The 15,971-nt window shown below is 43.1% G+C and overlaps 1 protein-coding gene across 1 annotated transcript; it reads left to right on the top strand.

Moving 5' to 3' along the window:
• Positions 1-1,946: 1,946 nt before the first annotated feature.
• Positions 1,947-7,517, top strand: LOC306981572 (scavenger receptor cysteine-rich type 1 protein M130-like; the record flags this gene model as incomplete). The annotated part of the gene is made up of 6 exons (XM_079581180.1): positions 1,947-2,163; positions 3,609-3,893; positions 3,957-4,250; positions 6,773-7,057; positions 7,121-7,359; positions 7,458-7,517. 6 exons carry the CDS (start codon positions 1,947-1,949, stop codon positions 7,515-7,517), a joined length of 1,380 nt encoding a protein of 459 aa, XP_079437306.1.
• Between the last annotated feature and the right edge of the window lie 8,454 nt (positions 7,518-15,971).

Below are 15,971 nucleotides of genomic sequence, written 5' to 3'. Positions count from 1 at the left end.
GCGGGGCCAGGGGCGGGGCCTGTAGAGGGGCGGGGCTCACCTGTGTTTGTGTGCAGAGCCGCTGAGGCTGGTGGGAGGAGCCAGTCGCTGTGAGGGGACGGTGGAGGCGGAGCTCAGAGGAGAGTGGAGACCAGTGACCTCTGACCCCCCTGACCCCTGGCCCCTGGAGTCTGCGGCCGCCGTGTGTCGAGGCCTGGACTGTGGCTCAACTGTTTATACAGAAAAGAGAAGAGGAGGATCTGAGAGTAAAGTGTGGTGGGTCAGAAATGACTGTGTGAAGAACAAGAACTCTGCTGTGAGAGAATGTCTCTACGATGATCGTGACTCATATCCTTTTCGCCTCTTCGTGGTTTGTTCAGGTTGGTTTAAATCCTGAGTTTCTTCTTCTCACAGTCTCTGCTCAGAGTCGGTTCATTGAATGTGGTGCTGCCCCCTAGAGGAGGACACAGATAATCCTCTGCTCCCATTGGCTAAGGCGGGGAGTACTCAGTTACTTTTAGTACTTTTATTTAACTGCTTCCACTAACTGTACGTCGATGATCACACAGTACTTTTACTTCTACAGTAGTTTATTTTGAAGTAACAGTACACATAAAAAACTAACTTAATCTTAAATTTACAACTTTACTTTCCTTCGGCTAAAGTTTATAGATTCATCTTTGGAAAGAAAGAATTTCACTTTATGTTTTGTTTTGTCTCATTAACATGAAACTGAAACATAAATCAGACTTTACTCCAACAGTTACTCCAGTATTTCACCAAGTACTTAATACTTTTACTGGAGTATCTGTTTGGGTGAGTACTTTTACTTTGTACTTTGAGTGAACTCATTTTGAAGCCTCAGGCCCTGAGCCTGTGCTTTCAACGTGTCCAGTTCAATTAAAGCGTCAGATTAAAGGTTTGAAATGAAGCCGTTTGGATGATTTTATTTCATTTCATTAAAGGCGACTTTTCTAAATCACTGGTTTGAGTTTTAACTTTGAGACGTGGATTCTAAAGGAAGAAGACGAGGCAGCGCGATGTGAAGAGGTGAAGAGTGTGAAGCGCCTCAGTCGACCTCCTTTAAAAAGAGACGCCCTCTCGCTATGAGGTCACTGAGGTCAAAAATGGCCTAGATATCGTCGCTATAGCAACAGTGTGGACGGAGACGCTTTGAATCAGTTAAAATGTCAAAGTAAAGACTTTTCCAATAGTTTTTAGTTAAAGGTAAAATAATAGTTTATTTTCCACTGACGGCGACGCTCAGACCCACATCTGTGACCTCATGTGTGTGACCTCATGTGTGTGACCTCATGTGTGTGACCTCATGTGTGTGACCTCATGTGTGTGACCTCTGACCTCATGTGTGTGACCTCATGTGTGTGACCTCATGTGTGTGACCTCTGACCTCATGTGTGTGACCTCTGACCTCATGTGTGTGACCTCTGACCTCATGTGTGTGACCTCATGTGTGTGACCTCTGACCTCATGTGTGTGACCTCTGACCTCATGTGTCCCTCAGACTCGGTGCGGCTGGTCGGGGGGCGGAGCCTGTGTTCAGGATCTCTGCAGATCCAGGACCAGTCCTTGGGCCAGTCCTGGGCCGGGGTCTGTGAGGGGGCCTTGGACCGTCGCGGGGCAGAGGTGCTGTGCAGGGAGCTGGGCTGTGGGGCTCCTCTCCTCCAGGGGGCGCTCTCTCCTCTGGGGCAGACGTTCCACTGTGAGGGCCCTGAGTCTAAGCTGATGGACTGTAATCGGACCAGGACCGGCCCAGAGACCTGCCCCACTCTCAACCTCACCTGCAAAGGTAAAGGGCGGGGCCAGGGGCGGGGCCTGTAGAGGGGCGGGGCCTGTAGAGGGGCGGGGCTCACCTGTGTTTGTGTGCAGAGCCGCTGAGGCTGGTGGGAGGAGCCAGTCGCTGTGAGGGGACGGTGGAGGCGGAGCTCGGAGGAGAGTGGAGACCAGTGATGACCTCTGACCCCTGGGACCTGGAGTCTGCGGCCGCCGTGTGTCGAGACCTGGACTGTGGATCAACTGTTTCTACAGAAGAAAGAGACGGGTCTTACAGTAAAGTGTGGTGGGTCAGAACTTACTGTGTGAAGAAGAAGAAGAACTCTGCTGTGAGAGAATGTTTCTACGATGGTGAAGACTCAGGTTCTTCTCGCCTCTTCGTGGTTTGTTCAGGTTGGTTTAAATCTAGAGTTTCTTCTTCTCACAGTCTCTGCTCAGAGTCGGTTCATTGAATGTGGTGCTGCCCCCTAGAGGAGGACACAGATAATCCTCTGCTCCCATTGGCTAAGGTGGGGAGTACTCAGTTACTTTTAGTACTTTTATTTAACTGTTTCCACTAACTGTACGTCGATGATCACACAGTACTTTTACTTCTACAGTAGTTTATTTTGAAGTAACAGTACACACAAAAAACTAACTTAATCTTAAATTTACAACTTTACTTTCCTTGGGCTAAAGTTTATAGATTCATCTTTGGAAACAAAGAATTTCACTTTATGTTTTGTTTTGTCTCATTAACATGAAACTGAAACATAAATCAGACTTTACTCCAACAGTTACTCCAGTATTTCACCAAGTACTTAATACTTTTACTGGAGTATCTGTTTGGGTCAGTACTTTTACTTTGTACTTTGAGTGACCTCATTTTGAAGCCTCAGGCCCTGAGCCTGTGCTTTCAACGTGTCCAGTTCAATTAAAGCGTCAGATTAAAGGTTTGAAATGAAGCCGTTTGGATGATTTTATTTCATTTCATTAAAGGCGACTTTTCTAAATCACTGGTTTGAGTTTTAACTTTGAGACGTGGATTCTAAAGGAAGAAGACGAGGCAGCGCGATGTGAAGAGGTGAAGAGTGTGAAGCGCCTCAGTCGACCTCGTTTAAAAAGAGACGCCCTCTCGCTATGAGGTCACTGAGGTCAAAAATGACCTCGATATCGTCGCTATAGCAACAGTGTGGACGGAGACGCTTTGAATCAGTTAAAATGTCAAAGTAAAGACTTTTCCAATAGTTTTTAGTTAAAGGTAAAATAATAGTTTATTTTCCACTGACGGCGACGCCCAGACCCACATCTGTGACCTCATGTGTGTGACCTCATGTGTGACCTCATGTGTGTGACCTCATGTGTGTGACCTCATGTGTGTGACCTCATGTGTGTGACCTCATGTGTGTGACCTCATGTGTGTGACCTCATGTGTGTGACCTCAGACTGTGACCTCATGTGTGTGACCTCATGTGTGTGACCTCATGTGTGTGACCTCTGACCTCATGTGTGTGATCTCATGTGTGTGACCTCTGACCTCATGTGTGTGATCTCATGTGTGTGACCTCTGACCTCATGTGTGTGACCTCATGTGTGACCTCATGTGTGTGACCTCATGTGTGTGACCTCAGACTCTGACCTCATGTGTGTGACCTCATGTGTGTGACCTCATGTGTGTGACCTCATGTGTGTGACCTCATGTGTGTGACCTCTGACCTCATGTGTGTGACCTCATGTGTGTGACCTCTGACCTCATGTGTGTGACCTCATGTGTGTGACCTCATGTGTGTGACCTCTGACCTCATGTGTGTGACCTCTGACCTCATGTGTGTGACCTCTGACCTCATGTGTTCCCTCAGACTCGGTGCGGCTGGTCGGGGGGCGGAGCCTGTGTTCAGGATCTCTGCAGATCCAGGACCAGTCCTTGGGCCCGTCCTGGGCCGGGGTCTGTGAGGGGGCCTTGGACCGTCGCGGGGCAGAGGTGCTGTGCAGGGAGCTGGGCTGTGGGGCTCCTCTCCTCCAGGGGGCGCTCTCTCCTCTGGGGCAGACGTTCCACTGTGAGGGCCCTGAGTCTAAGCTGATGGACTGTAACCGGACCAGGACCGGCCCAGAGACCTGCCCCACTCTCAACCTCACCTGTGCAGGTAAGGGGCGGGGCCAGGGGCGGGGCCTGTAGAGGGGCGGGGCTCACCTGTGTTTGTGTGCAGAGCCGCTGAGGCTGGAGGGAGGGGCCAGTCGCTGTGAGGGGACGGTGGAGGCGGAGCTCAGAGGAGAGTGGAGACCAGTGACCTCTGACCTCTGGCCCCTGGAGTCTGCGGCCGCCGTGTGTCGAGACCTGGACTGTGGATCAGCTGTTTCTGCAGAAAAGAGAAGAGGGTCTGACAGTAAAGTGTGGCTCGTCAGCACTTACTGTGTGAAGAAGAAGAAGAACTCTGCTGTGAGAGACTGTCTCTACGATGATCGTGTCTCAGATCCTTCTCGCCTCTTCGTGGTTTGTTCAGGTTGGTTTAAATCCTGAGTTTCTTCTTCTCACAGTCTCTGCTCAGAGTCGGTTCATTGAATGTGGTGCTGCCCCCTAGAGGAGGACACAGATAATCCTCTGCTCCCATTGGCTAAGGCGGGGAGTACTCAGTTACTTTTAGTACTTTTATTTAACTGCTTCCACTAACTGTACGTCGATGATCACACAGTACTTTTACTTCTACAGTAGTTTATTTTGAAGTAACAGTACACACAAAAAACTAACTTAATCTTAAATTTACAACTTTACTTTCCTTGGGCTAAAGTTCATGGATTCATCTTTGGAAACAAAGAATTTCACTTTATGTTTTGTTTTGTCTCATTAACATGAAACTGAAACATAAATCAGACTTTACTCCAACAGTTACTCCAGTATTTCACCAAGTACTTAATACTTTTACTGGAGTATCTGTTTGGGTCAGTACTTTTACCTTCTACTGTGAGTGAAATCATTTTAAAGTAGCCTGATGAATATTGTGGCTCCTGCCCATTGGTCAGTTTAGTCACATGACCTTTGTAAAATAATAAACTTATTATTGATGGTAAATAATGTGAGACTGCAGGATAAATGGAGCTGAACTAAACCTGATCTGATCAGAATCATGGAACAGGTTTAGGCGATTTACTCGTGCTTAAAGTTCCAAGTTTGGACTTTAATCACGGCTTGATTTTCAATCCGTCAAAATAAGAGGGGCGGGGCTCACCTGTGTTTGTGTGCAGAGCCGCTGAGGCTGGTGGGAGGAGCCAGTCGCTGTGAGGGGACGGTGGAGGCGGAGCTCGGAGGAGAATGGAGACCATTGATGACCTCTGACCACTGGGACCTGGAGTCTGCGGCCGCCGTGTGTCGAGACCTGGACTGTGGATCAACTGTTTCTACAGAAGAAAGAGACGGGTCTTACAGTAAAGTGTGGTGGGTCAGAACTTACTGTGTGAAGAAGAAGAAGAACTCTGCTGTGAGAGAATGTTTCTACGATGGTGAAGACTCAGGTTCTTCTCGCCTCTTCGTGGTTTGTTCAGGTTGGTTTAAATCTAGAGTTTCTTCTTCTCACAGTCTCTGCTCAGAGTCGGTTCATTGAATGTGGTGCTGCCCCCTAGAGGAGGACACAGATAATCCTCTGCTCCCATTGGCTAAGGTGGGGAGTACTCAGTTACTTTTAGTACTTTTATTTAACTGTTTCCACTAACTGTACGTCGATGATCACACAGTACTTTTACTTCTACAGTAGTTTATTTTGAAGTAACAGTACACACAAAAAACTAACTTAATCTTAAATTTACAACTTTACTTTCCTTGGGCTAAAGTTTATAGATTCATCTTTGGAAACAAAGAATTTCACTTTATGTTTTGTTTTGTCTCATTAACATGAAACTGAAACATAAATCAGACTTTACTCCAACAGTTACTCCAGTATTTCACCAAGTACTTAATACTTTTACTGGAGTATCTGTTTGGGTCAGTACTTTTACTTTGTACTTTGAGTGACCTCATTTTGAAGCCTCAGGCCCTGAGCCTGTGCTTTCAACGTGTCCAGTTCAATTAAAGCGTCAGATTAAAGGTTTGAAATGAAGCCGTTTGGATGATTTTATTTCATTTCATTAAAGGCGACTTTTCTAAATCACTGGTTTGAGTTTTAACTTTGAGACGTGGATTCTAAAGGAAGAAGACGAGGCAGCGCGATGTGAAGAGGTGAAGAGTGTGAAGCGCCTCAGTCGACCTCGTTTAAAAAGAGACGCCCTCTCGCTATGAGGTCACTGAGGTCAAAAATGACCTCGATATCGTCGCTATAGCAACAGTGTGGACGGAGACGCTTTGAATCAGTTAAAATGTCAAAGTAAAGACTTTTCCAATAGTTTTTAGTTAAAGGTAAAATAATAGTTTATTTTCCACTGACGGCGACGCCCAGACCCACATCTGTGACCTCATGTGTGTGACCTCATGTGTGACCTCATGTGTGTGACCTCATGTGTGTGACCTCATGTGTGTGACCTCATGTGTGTGACCTCATGTGTGTGACCTCATGTGTGTGACCTCATGTGTGTGACCTCAGACTGTGACCTCATGTGTGTGACCTCATGTGTGTGACCTCAGACTGTGACCTCATGTGTGTGACCTCATGTGTGTGACCTCATGTGTGTGACCTCTGACCTCATGTGTGTGATCTCATGTGTGTGACCTCTGACCTCATGTGTGTGATCTCATGTGTGTGACCTCTGACCTCATGTGTGTGACCTCATGTGTGACCTCATGTGTGTGACCTCATGTGTGTGACCTCAGACTCTGACCTCATGTGTGTGACCTCATGTGTGTGACCTCATGTGTGTGACCTCATGTGTGTGACCTCATGTGTGTGACCTCTGACCTCATGTGTGTGACCTCATGTGTGTGACCTCTGACCTCATGTGTGTGACCTCATGTGTGTGACCTCATGTGTGTGACCTCTGACCTCATGTGTGTGACCTCTGACCTCATGTGTGTGACCTCTGACCTCATGTGTTCCCTCAGACTCGGTGCGGCTGGTCGGGGGGCGGAGCCTGTGTTCAGGATCTCTGCAGATCCAGGACCAGTCCTTGGGCCCGTCCTGGGCCGGGGTCTGTGAGGGGGCCTTGGACCGTCGCGGGGCAGAGGTGCTGTGCAGGGAGCTGGGCTGTGGGGCTCCTCTCCTCCAGGGGGCGCTCTCTCCTCTGGGGCAGACGTTCCACTGTGAGGGCCCTGAGTCTAAGCTGATGGACTGTAACCGGACCAGGACCGGCCCAGAGACCTGCCCCACTCTCAACCTCACCTGCAAAGGTAAAGGGCGGGGCCAGGGGCGGGGCCTGTAGAGGGGCGGGGCTCACCTGTTTTTGTGTGCAGAGCCGCTGAGGCTGGTGGGAGGAGCCAGTCGCTGTGAGGGGACGGTGGAGGCGGAGCTCAGAGGAGAGTGGAGACCAGTGACCTATGACCCCTATTACCCCTGGGACCTGGAGTCTGCGGCCGCCGTGTGTCGAGACCTGGACTGTGGATCAGCTGTTTCTACAGAAAAGAGAAGAGAGTCTGACAGTAAAGTGTGGTGGGTCAGCACTGACTGTGTGAAGAAGAACAAGAACTCTGCTGTGAGAGAATGTCTCTACGATGATCGTGACTCACATTCTTCTCGCCTCTTCGTGGTTTGTTCAGGTTGGTTTAAATCCTGAGTTTCTTCTTCTCACAGTCTCTGCTCAGAGTCGGTTCATTGAATGTGGTGCTGCCCCCTAGAGGAGGACACAGATAATCCTCTGCTCCCATTGGCTAAGGCGGGGAGTACTCAGTTACTTTCAGTACTTTTATTTAACTGTTTCCAATAACTGTACGTTGATGATCTCACAGTACTTTTACTTCTACAGTAGTTTATTTTGAAGTAACAGTACACACAAAAAACTAACTTAATCTTAAATTTACAACTTTACTTTCCTTCGGCTAATGTTTATGGATTCATCTTTGGAAACAAAGAATTTCACATTATGTTTTGTTTTGTCTCATTAACATGAAACTGAAACATAAATCAGACTTTACTCCAACAGTTACTCCAGTATTTCACCAAGTACTTAATACTTTTACTGGAGTATCTGTTTGGGTCAGTACTTTTACCTTCTACTGTGAGTGAAATCATTTTAAAGTAGCCTGATGAATATTGTGGCTCCTGCCCATTGGTCAGTTTAGTCACATGACCTTTGTAAAATAATAAACTTATTATTGATGGTAAATAATGTGAGACTGCAGGATAAATGGAGCTGAACTAAACCTGATCTGATCAGAATCATGGAACAGGTTTAGGCGATTTACTCGTGCTTAAAGTTCCAAGTTTGGACTTTAATCACGGCTTGATTTTCAATCCGTCAAAATAAGAGGGGCGGGGCTCACCTGTGTTTGTGTGCAGAGCCGCTGAGGCTGGTGGGAGGAGCCAGTCGCTGTGAGGGGACGGTGGAGGCGGAGCTCGGAGGAGAGTGGAGACCATTGATGACCTCTGACCACTGGGACCTGGAGTCTGCGGCCGCCGTGTGTCGAGACCTGGACTGTGGATCAACTGTTTCTACAGAAGAAAGAGACGGGTCTTACAGTAAAGTGTGGTGGGTCAGAACTTACTGTGTGAAGAAGAAGAAGAACTCTGCTGTGAGAGAATGTTTCTACGATGGTGAAGACTCAGGTTCTTCTCGCCTCTTCGTGGTTTGTTCAGGTTGGTTTAAATCTAGAGTTTCTTCTTCTCACAATCTCTGCTCAGAGTCGGTTCATTGAATGTGGTGCTGCCCCCTAGAGGAGGACACAGATAATCCTCTGCTCCCATTGGCTAAGGCGGGGAGTACTCAGTTACTTTTAGTACTTTTATTTAACTGTTTCCACTAACTGTACGTCGATGATCACACAGTACTTTTACTTCTACAGTAGTTTATTTTGAAGTAACAGTACACATAAAAAACTAACTTAATCTTAAATTTACAACTTTACTTTCCTTCGGCTAAAGTTTATGGATTCATCTTTGGAAACAAAGAATTTCACTTTATGTTTTGTTTTGTCTCATTAACATGAAACTGAAACATAAATCAGACTTTACTCCAACAGTTACTCCAGTATTTCACCAAGTACTTAATACTTTTACTGGAGTATCTGTTTGGGTCAGTACTTTTACCTTCTACTGTGAGTGAAATCATTTTAAAGTAGCCTGATGAATATTGTGGCTCCTGCCCATTGGTCAGTTTAGTCACATGACCTTTGTAAAATAATAAACTTATTATTTATGGTAAATAATGTGAGACTGCAGGATAAATGGAGCTGAACTAAACCTGATCTGATCAGAATCATGGAACAGGTTCAGGCGATTTACTCGTGCTTAAAGTTCCAAGTCTGGACTTTAATCACGGCTTGATTTTCAATCCGTTAAAACTACAAACGTCCTTCACGTCAAAGGTTAAAACATCCTGTAAATGACGTGGAGTTTCTGGTTAACGTAGCGTCTGCTCCTCAGATCTGCTGAACGGTGTCCCGGAGGTGTCTGTGTCTGAGGGGCTGTGGGCTCCGCGGGCAGAGGGCGAGCTCTGGGGGCCGCGGGCACAGGAGGGCGAGTGGGCGTCGCCGGGAGAGGGCGGGGCCTGGGTGCAGATGGGGGCACATTTCCGGGTCAAATGCTCCGTGGAGCCGCAGTACCCGGGAGGCTCCTTCCAGCTGCTCTCTCCCACCCTCAACCTCACCCTGCCGGCCGTCAATCACTCCGCCCACTTCCTGTTTACTGACATCGGCCCCGCCCACAAAGGGAACTACACCTGTGTTTACCTCCTGCAGGTGTTCGACCACAACTTCACCTCCTACAGCTCCCTCCACATCCGTCCAGGAGGTAAGGGGTACGGGGCGCCGTCTGGGACACAATTCAAACACAGCAGTTCACCATAAAACACAGCTCTTCTCCTCACACTTGTCTTTAACGTGGACGTGGGAGTCACTTCTGCTGAGCCCCCTCAGGGTGAAAACAAAGCCCACAGTTACATATGAGAGCTCTGGGGTCATTTCTCCTTCTGGGATCAAATATTCCTCCACAGAGTCAGAGCCAGAGGACAGACACTTCAGATCGAGAGCTGTTTTATTTTGTGTGGGAAAAGTTTAAAGTTTATCCATCGCTTCCATCTGTCAGGAATCATTACTGGGGAAACAGCTCCCCCTGGTGGCCGTGCATCATAAGCCAAACTATTCTGTTTTGTTCCAGAGTCTGACTCCGAGTTCTTGGTCCGAGCGCTGGTCCTCCTCCTGCTGATGTCGCTGAACTTCATCCCGTACTTCTTCTACCGCCGGGTACGAGCTCGCGTCCTCACTCCGCTCCTCACTTCCTCGTTTCCTTGTTACCGTGGTTACGCACTGGGCCGGGGCGGCACGAGCTGGGAAAGTGATCGTTTTGTGCGCTGTCGTTTCAGGCCGCCAGGGGGCGCGAGAGAGCACGGAGAGCCGGGAGACGCAGAGCCCGCCCTGAAGAAGAAGAGCGCACTGACGTCGTTTTTGACCAGCTGTGATCCACACACTTCTCCTGTGAGAGATCGGCCGATGTATCAGGCCGATATATCGGGCCGATATCTGGGTATTCTAATGCCGATAAAAGCAGAACGTGATAAAAACTTCACTTTTCTTTTTTTAAAGGGGAACTAAGAAACATCACAATGAAAGTTTTTTTATATTTCAGACATTTACTGATAATTTCTGAACCGTAAGTGATAAGAGACTTGGAATCTGCTACATTTTGTCTTAAAAAGAAGCACCAATTATAAAGGAATGTTCATCAATAAATCAGACCTGCGCCCCTGTTAAAGCGCCCCCTATTGTCACGCTCAAAACTGACACATTTTACAGTTTTGAAGCTTCGTACGCAGGATTATTATTATTATTTTAATCACACTTGAACTATGGAAAAGGTTAGTTTTGTAGTGTTATTCTACATTATATTATGATTATTATAATAAAAAATGAAAAATAATAAAAATACTCTTCCTTCAGAAAAGTATCTCCACAGTGAATAATTCAAAGTGACGATACTTTTCAATTTATTTAAACCTCACACAAAATTACTTTCTGTAGGTTTTTTTTTCAATATCAGTATTTTCAAGCTGTTTTATTAACTTTGTCCTATTACGTCAATCATTAAAATGAACTCATCTCTCAAATAGAAATGATGATTTGTAAAGAACCAAACGTTTGATGATGAAGTTTTTACGTTATGTCTTTTTTAAATGGTGTCATTTATTTTGAGCAACTCTTCTGTCAGTATGTTCATCTTAATTTTAATACTTATAGTTTTATTCTTGTATCTGTTATTGATTATGTATTTCCTGCTGTAAACGCTTTGGTGACGCAGATCAAATGGAGACGGATGAACAACAGAAAGATACAGCGACGGTTTTGCTGATTCTGCTCCTTTGCTTCCATTACTTTTATGATATTTTACTTTTATGATATTTTACTTTTATGATACATTACTTTTATGATACATTACTTTTATGATATTTTACATTTATGATATTTTACTTTTATGATACATTACTTTTATGATACATTACTTTTATGATATTTTACATTTATGATATTTTACTTTTATGATATTCTATTTTGATGATATTTTACTTTGATGATATTTTATTTTGATATTTTATTTTGATGATATTTTACTTTGATGATATTTTATTTTGATGATATTTTATTTTGATATTTTATTTTGATGATATTTTATTTTGATGATATTTTACTTTGATGATATTTTATTTTGATTATATTTTACTTTGATGATATTTTATTTTGATTATATTTTATTTTGATATTTTATTTTGATGATATTTTACTTTGATGATATTTTACTTTGATATTTTATTTTGATGATATTTTATTTTGATGATATTTTACTTTGATGATATTTTACTTTGATGATTTTACTTTGATATTTTACTTTGATGATATTTTACTTTGATGATATTTTACTTTGATGATATTTTATTTTGATATTTTACTTTGATGATATTTTATTTTGATGATATTTTACTTTCATGATATTTTATTTTGATGGTATTTTACTTTGATGATAGGGCTTTTAGGGCTGTCAACATTAATCGCAAAAATAATTAATCGCGATTAATTTAATTAATCGCGATTCATTAAATTATCCTATTTCAACAAAAAACATTTTAATTTTGTCCTTATATTCTACTTCATGAACCTAAAAGTTTGCAGTTTCTGTCCAAAAGGTTCAGCCCAAAAGAAAATGTCTCTAAAATGTGAGTTATCAATCCCGGGATCTTCAGAAATGGCTGAAGATCCCGGTTTTCAGCTGTTGGGCTTTTCACATGAATATGAAACTGTGGATTTGGTCAATAAAATGTGCAATCAGTAATCACGGGGTTTAAATGTAAGTGCTTTATGTGGGATAAGTATTAAAAGTGAATATAATTATTAGAGAAAAATTAACTGCGATTAATCGTGATTAATAGCAGTTAATTTTTCACAGGTGCGATTAAAAAAAATAATCTATTGACAGCCTTAATTACTTCTATGATATTTTACTTTTATGATACTTTACTTAAATGATATTTTACTTTTATGATATTTTACTTTTATGACATATTACTGTTTTGAGTTGATTGATGTATTAGACAAAAAAAACAATAAAACTGAACAAAACCTCTCCATCCCAGAGTGTCGTCTCTGTTTGATCCCAGTGGCTCTGGTTCGTTTCCCAGATCAGAGATAATAAGTTCAAAAGTAAAAAACCTTCACATCCTTCAGAAGATCCTGTTCTGTTTGGTTCCGATGTTCAGAAGATCCTGTTCTGTTTGGTTCAGATGTTCAGAAGATCCCGTTCTGTTTGGTTCCGATGTTCGGAAGATCCCGTTCTGTTTGGTTCCGATGTTCAGAAGATCCTGTTCTGTTTGGTTCAGATGTTCAGCAGTAATTGTAAACTAATGTAGATTTTAAAAGTTAAAATACTGGAGTTATTGTTCACATTAAAACACTTGGACACCACAGTGAGTTAGATGTATTTACCAGCAGTGACTCAGCAGCTAACGGAGCTGTTCCATATCTTTTATCTGCACATTTTATACTGTTTTTATCCAATGTTAGTCTATGGAAAATGTATACTATCAACTGCAAAGATGGCGGATCTCCATGGTAACTGTGGATTTTCCCGAACTCTATAGATACAGACGGCATCTCTGGAATCGCCCATATATGGTCATTTTTGAAAACAGTTAAGGGGGAAAACAAATTTGAAAAAATGTTAATTTTCTCTAAATATAACTATAACAAATGTTGAATTATGAATATAATTTTCTACTAAATAAAGATACAAAGACATGGGGAGGAGCAAAATGGTTCAACAGCCCATAAATACATAAAAAAAACGGAGAATGCTAACATAATGCTACATGTTAGCATCGGGCTAATGCTAACGGCTAGCTAGCGCTTGCTACAACTGCCGTTTTTTCACTTCTACTGAACAATCTGTTGTGAGAAAATATCCATATGGGCCCGATTTACACTTGACTTTATTTGTATGTGATAAATAATTTTATATTTCGCCAGAAAATGGCTAAAAAGAGTGACAACTGTTGTTTCTCTAAAGATTCTATTTTCCCCCTTGGCGAGGCCACGCCCCCTTCTATGACGAGATGCCGTCTGTATCTATAGATACAGACGGCATCTCTGGAATCGCCCATATATGGTCATGTTTGAAAACAGTTAAGGGGGAAAACAATTTGGAGAAAAATCTAAACTTTCTCTATTATTGAAAACTACTTTAACAAACGCTGAATTCTAAATATAGTTTTCTACTAAAGAAAGAAACAAAGACATGGAGAGGAGCAAAGTGGTTCAACAGCCCGTAAACACATAAAAAACAGAGAATGCTAACTTGATGCTACATGTTAGCATCGGGCTAATGCAAACGGTTAGCTAGCGCGAGCTACAACTGTCGTTTTTTCACTCATACCGAACAATCTGCTGTGAGAAAATATCCATAAGGGCCCGATTTACACTTGACTTTATTTATGTGATACATAAGTTCATATTCCACTAGAAAATGGCTTAAAAGAGTGAAAAATTGTGGTTTCTCTAAAGATTCTTTGTGAAGATTCTTTCTTATTTGCTTGAGCCAGAGTGAAGTCACTGTAAACTAAGCCACGTGCCGTCCCGTGGGTTACCTGTGTAATCCTTTAGGTTTCTATTTTTTGCATAAACGTGCTTTTTGTATGTTTTTTTTTTGTCATCCGAAGTCATGAAGAGCTAGCGCGGCTAACAGCAGAGCTAACGTGGCTAATCGCAGAGGGAGACGAAGCCGGCTTTATTTTGGCTCAAAACAAGTCATGGATACAGACGGCATCTCGTCATAGAAGGGGGCGTGGCTTCGCCGAGGGGGAAAATAGAATCTTTAGAGAAACACAATTTTCCCTCTTTTTATCCATTTTCTGGTGGAATATCAACTTATTTATCACATAAATCAGGTCCAGTGTAAATTGGGCCCATATGGATATTTTCTCACAGCAGATTGTTCAGTAGAAGTAAAAAAACGGCAGTTGTAGCTAGCGCTAGCTAACCGTTGGCATTAGCCCGATGCTAACATGTAGCATTATGTTAGCATTCTCCGTTATTCATGTATTTATGGGCTGTTGAACCACTTTGCTCCTCCCCATATCTTTGTTTCTTTATTTAATAGAAACTCTGTTCATAATAATTGAATAATTAGAGAAAATATACATTTTTTCAAAATTGCTTTCCCCCTTAACTGTTTTCAAAAATGACCATATATGGGCGATTCCAGATATTGCCGTCTGTATCTATTCAACAATTCCACGGACTCCAAGACAGCCTATCGAAGGTACTAAAGTTACTTATATCCATGTAATTTATACCAAAATCCTTGGTAATTACAACTATCTCAGTGGCATAATCCTAGATGATGTCAAATTGCTAATAGCGATTTGTTTTAATTCCCTATTTCATCCGTCCATGAAAAAAAATAAAAAATTGTAGTGGTGGGCCGTTATCGGCGTTAACGTGCTGCGTTAACGTGAGACTCTTAACGGGCGATAAAAAAAATATTGCCGTTAATCTATTCTCAAAGCTGGGTTGGGAACCGGATGTATACTCTGCAAGCTATGATGACTTTCACCGTGATATTTTAAGGTCAGCTCACATTACACGACTTTTATGCCCAAATTTCGGACGCACGGGAGAAACGCGAGTGAATATAGCGTCTCCAAAGCGACCGGCGTCAAGCCAGCCTCCATTTGCGAGCTTCTGTTATGCTAACGTTAGCGCCGGAGCTGCGGGTGCGCTTGTTTCGGAGACCTTGATCATGCCCTACATATGGACCGCCTTCAAATGTCAGCTGCCCACGGCTAACATCTCATCATATTGTAAACATGTCAAGTCTTGTATCAACATTGAAAATGTATCAATTAACTGTAGCATCAACTCCATAATAAAAAGAAAACAAAAAGGAACTGCACTGATCATTGCATTGCAATTACCCCATCAATCCTGTAGAGGTCTCTTGCTATGTCTATATCTTGCAACACAAGCCACTTCCATGCTTACAAATACATGGCATTTTTATTTTCCACTGAATATTTTGCATTCTGGCACAGACTACACTAGACCAGGCATGTGTGTACTAAATATCACAAGTCTGTAATGTGGGGTTTTAGAGAAAATGTACTTGAAAAGTGGCTCCAAAGTTACTGCACATGCTGCACATAGTACCAGAATGCCTCCACAAGCCACTTCCAGGCCTCAATATGCACATCATTTTCATTGTCCACTGTATATTTTGCATTCTGGCACAGACTACACAAGTATATGTATGTGTGTACTAAATATCACAAGTCTGTAATGTGGGGTTTTAGAGAAAATGTACTTGAAAAGTGGCTCCAAAGTTACTGCACATGCTGCACATAGTACCAGAATGCCTCCACAAGCCACTTCCAGGCCTCAATATGCACATCATTTTCATTGTCCACTGTATATTTTGCATTCTGGCACAGACTACACTAGACCAGGCATGTGTGTACTAAATATCACAAGTCTGTAATGTGGGGTTTTAGAGAAAATGTACTTGAAAAGTGGCTCCAAAGTTACTGCACATGCTGCACATAGTACCAGAATGCCTCCACAAGCCACTTCCAGGCCTCAATATGCACATCATTTTCATTGTCCACTGTATATT

This window comes from Gobius niger, assembly GCF_951799975.1.
Source record: "Gobius niger genome assembly, chromosome: 22".
NCBI lineage: Eukaryota > Metazoa > Chordata > Actinopteri > Gobiiformes > Gobiidae > Gobius > Gobius niger.
Note: the sequence above shows the minus strand (reverse complement) of the source record. Positions and strands in the feature narration are given on the sequence as shown.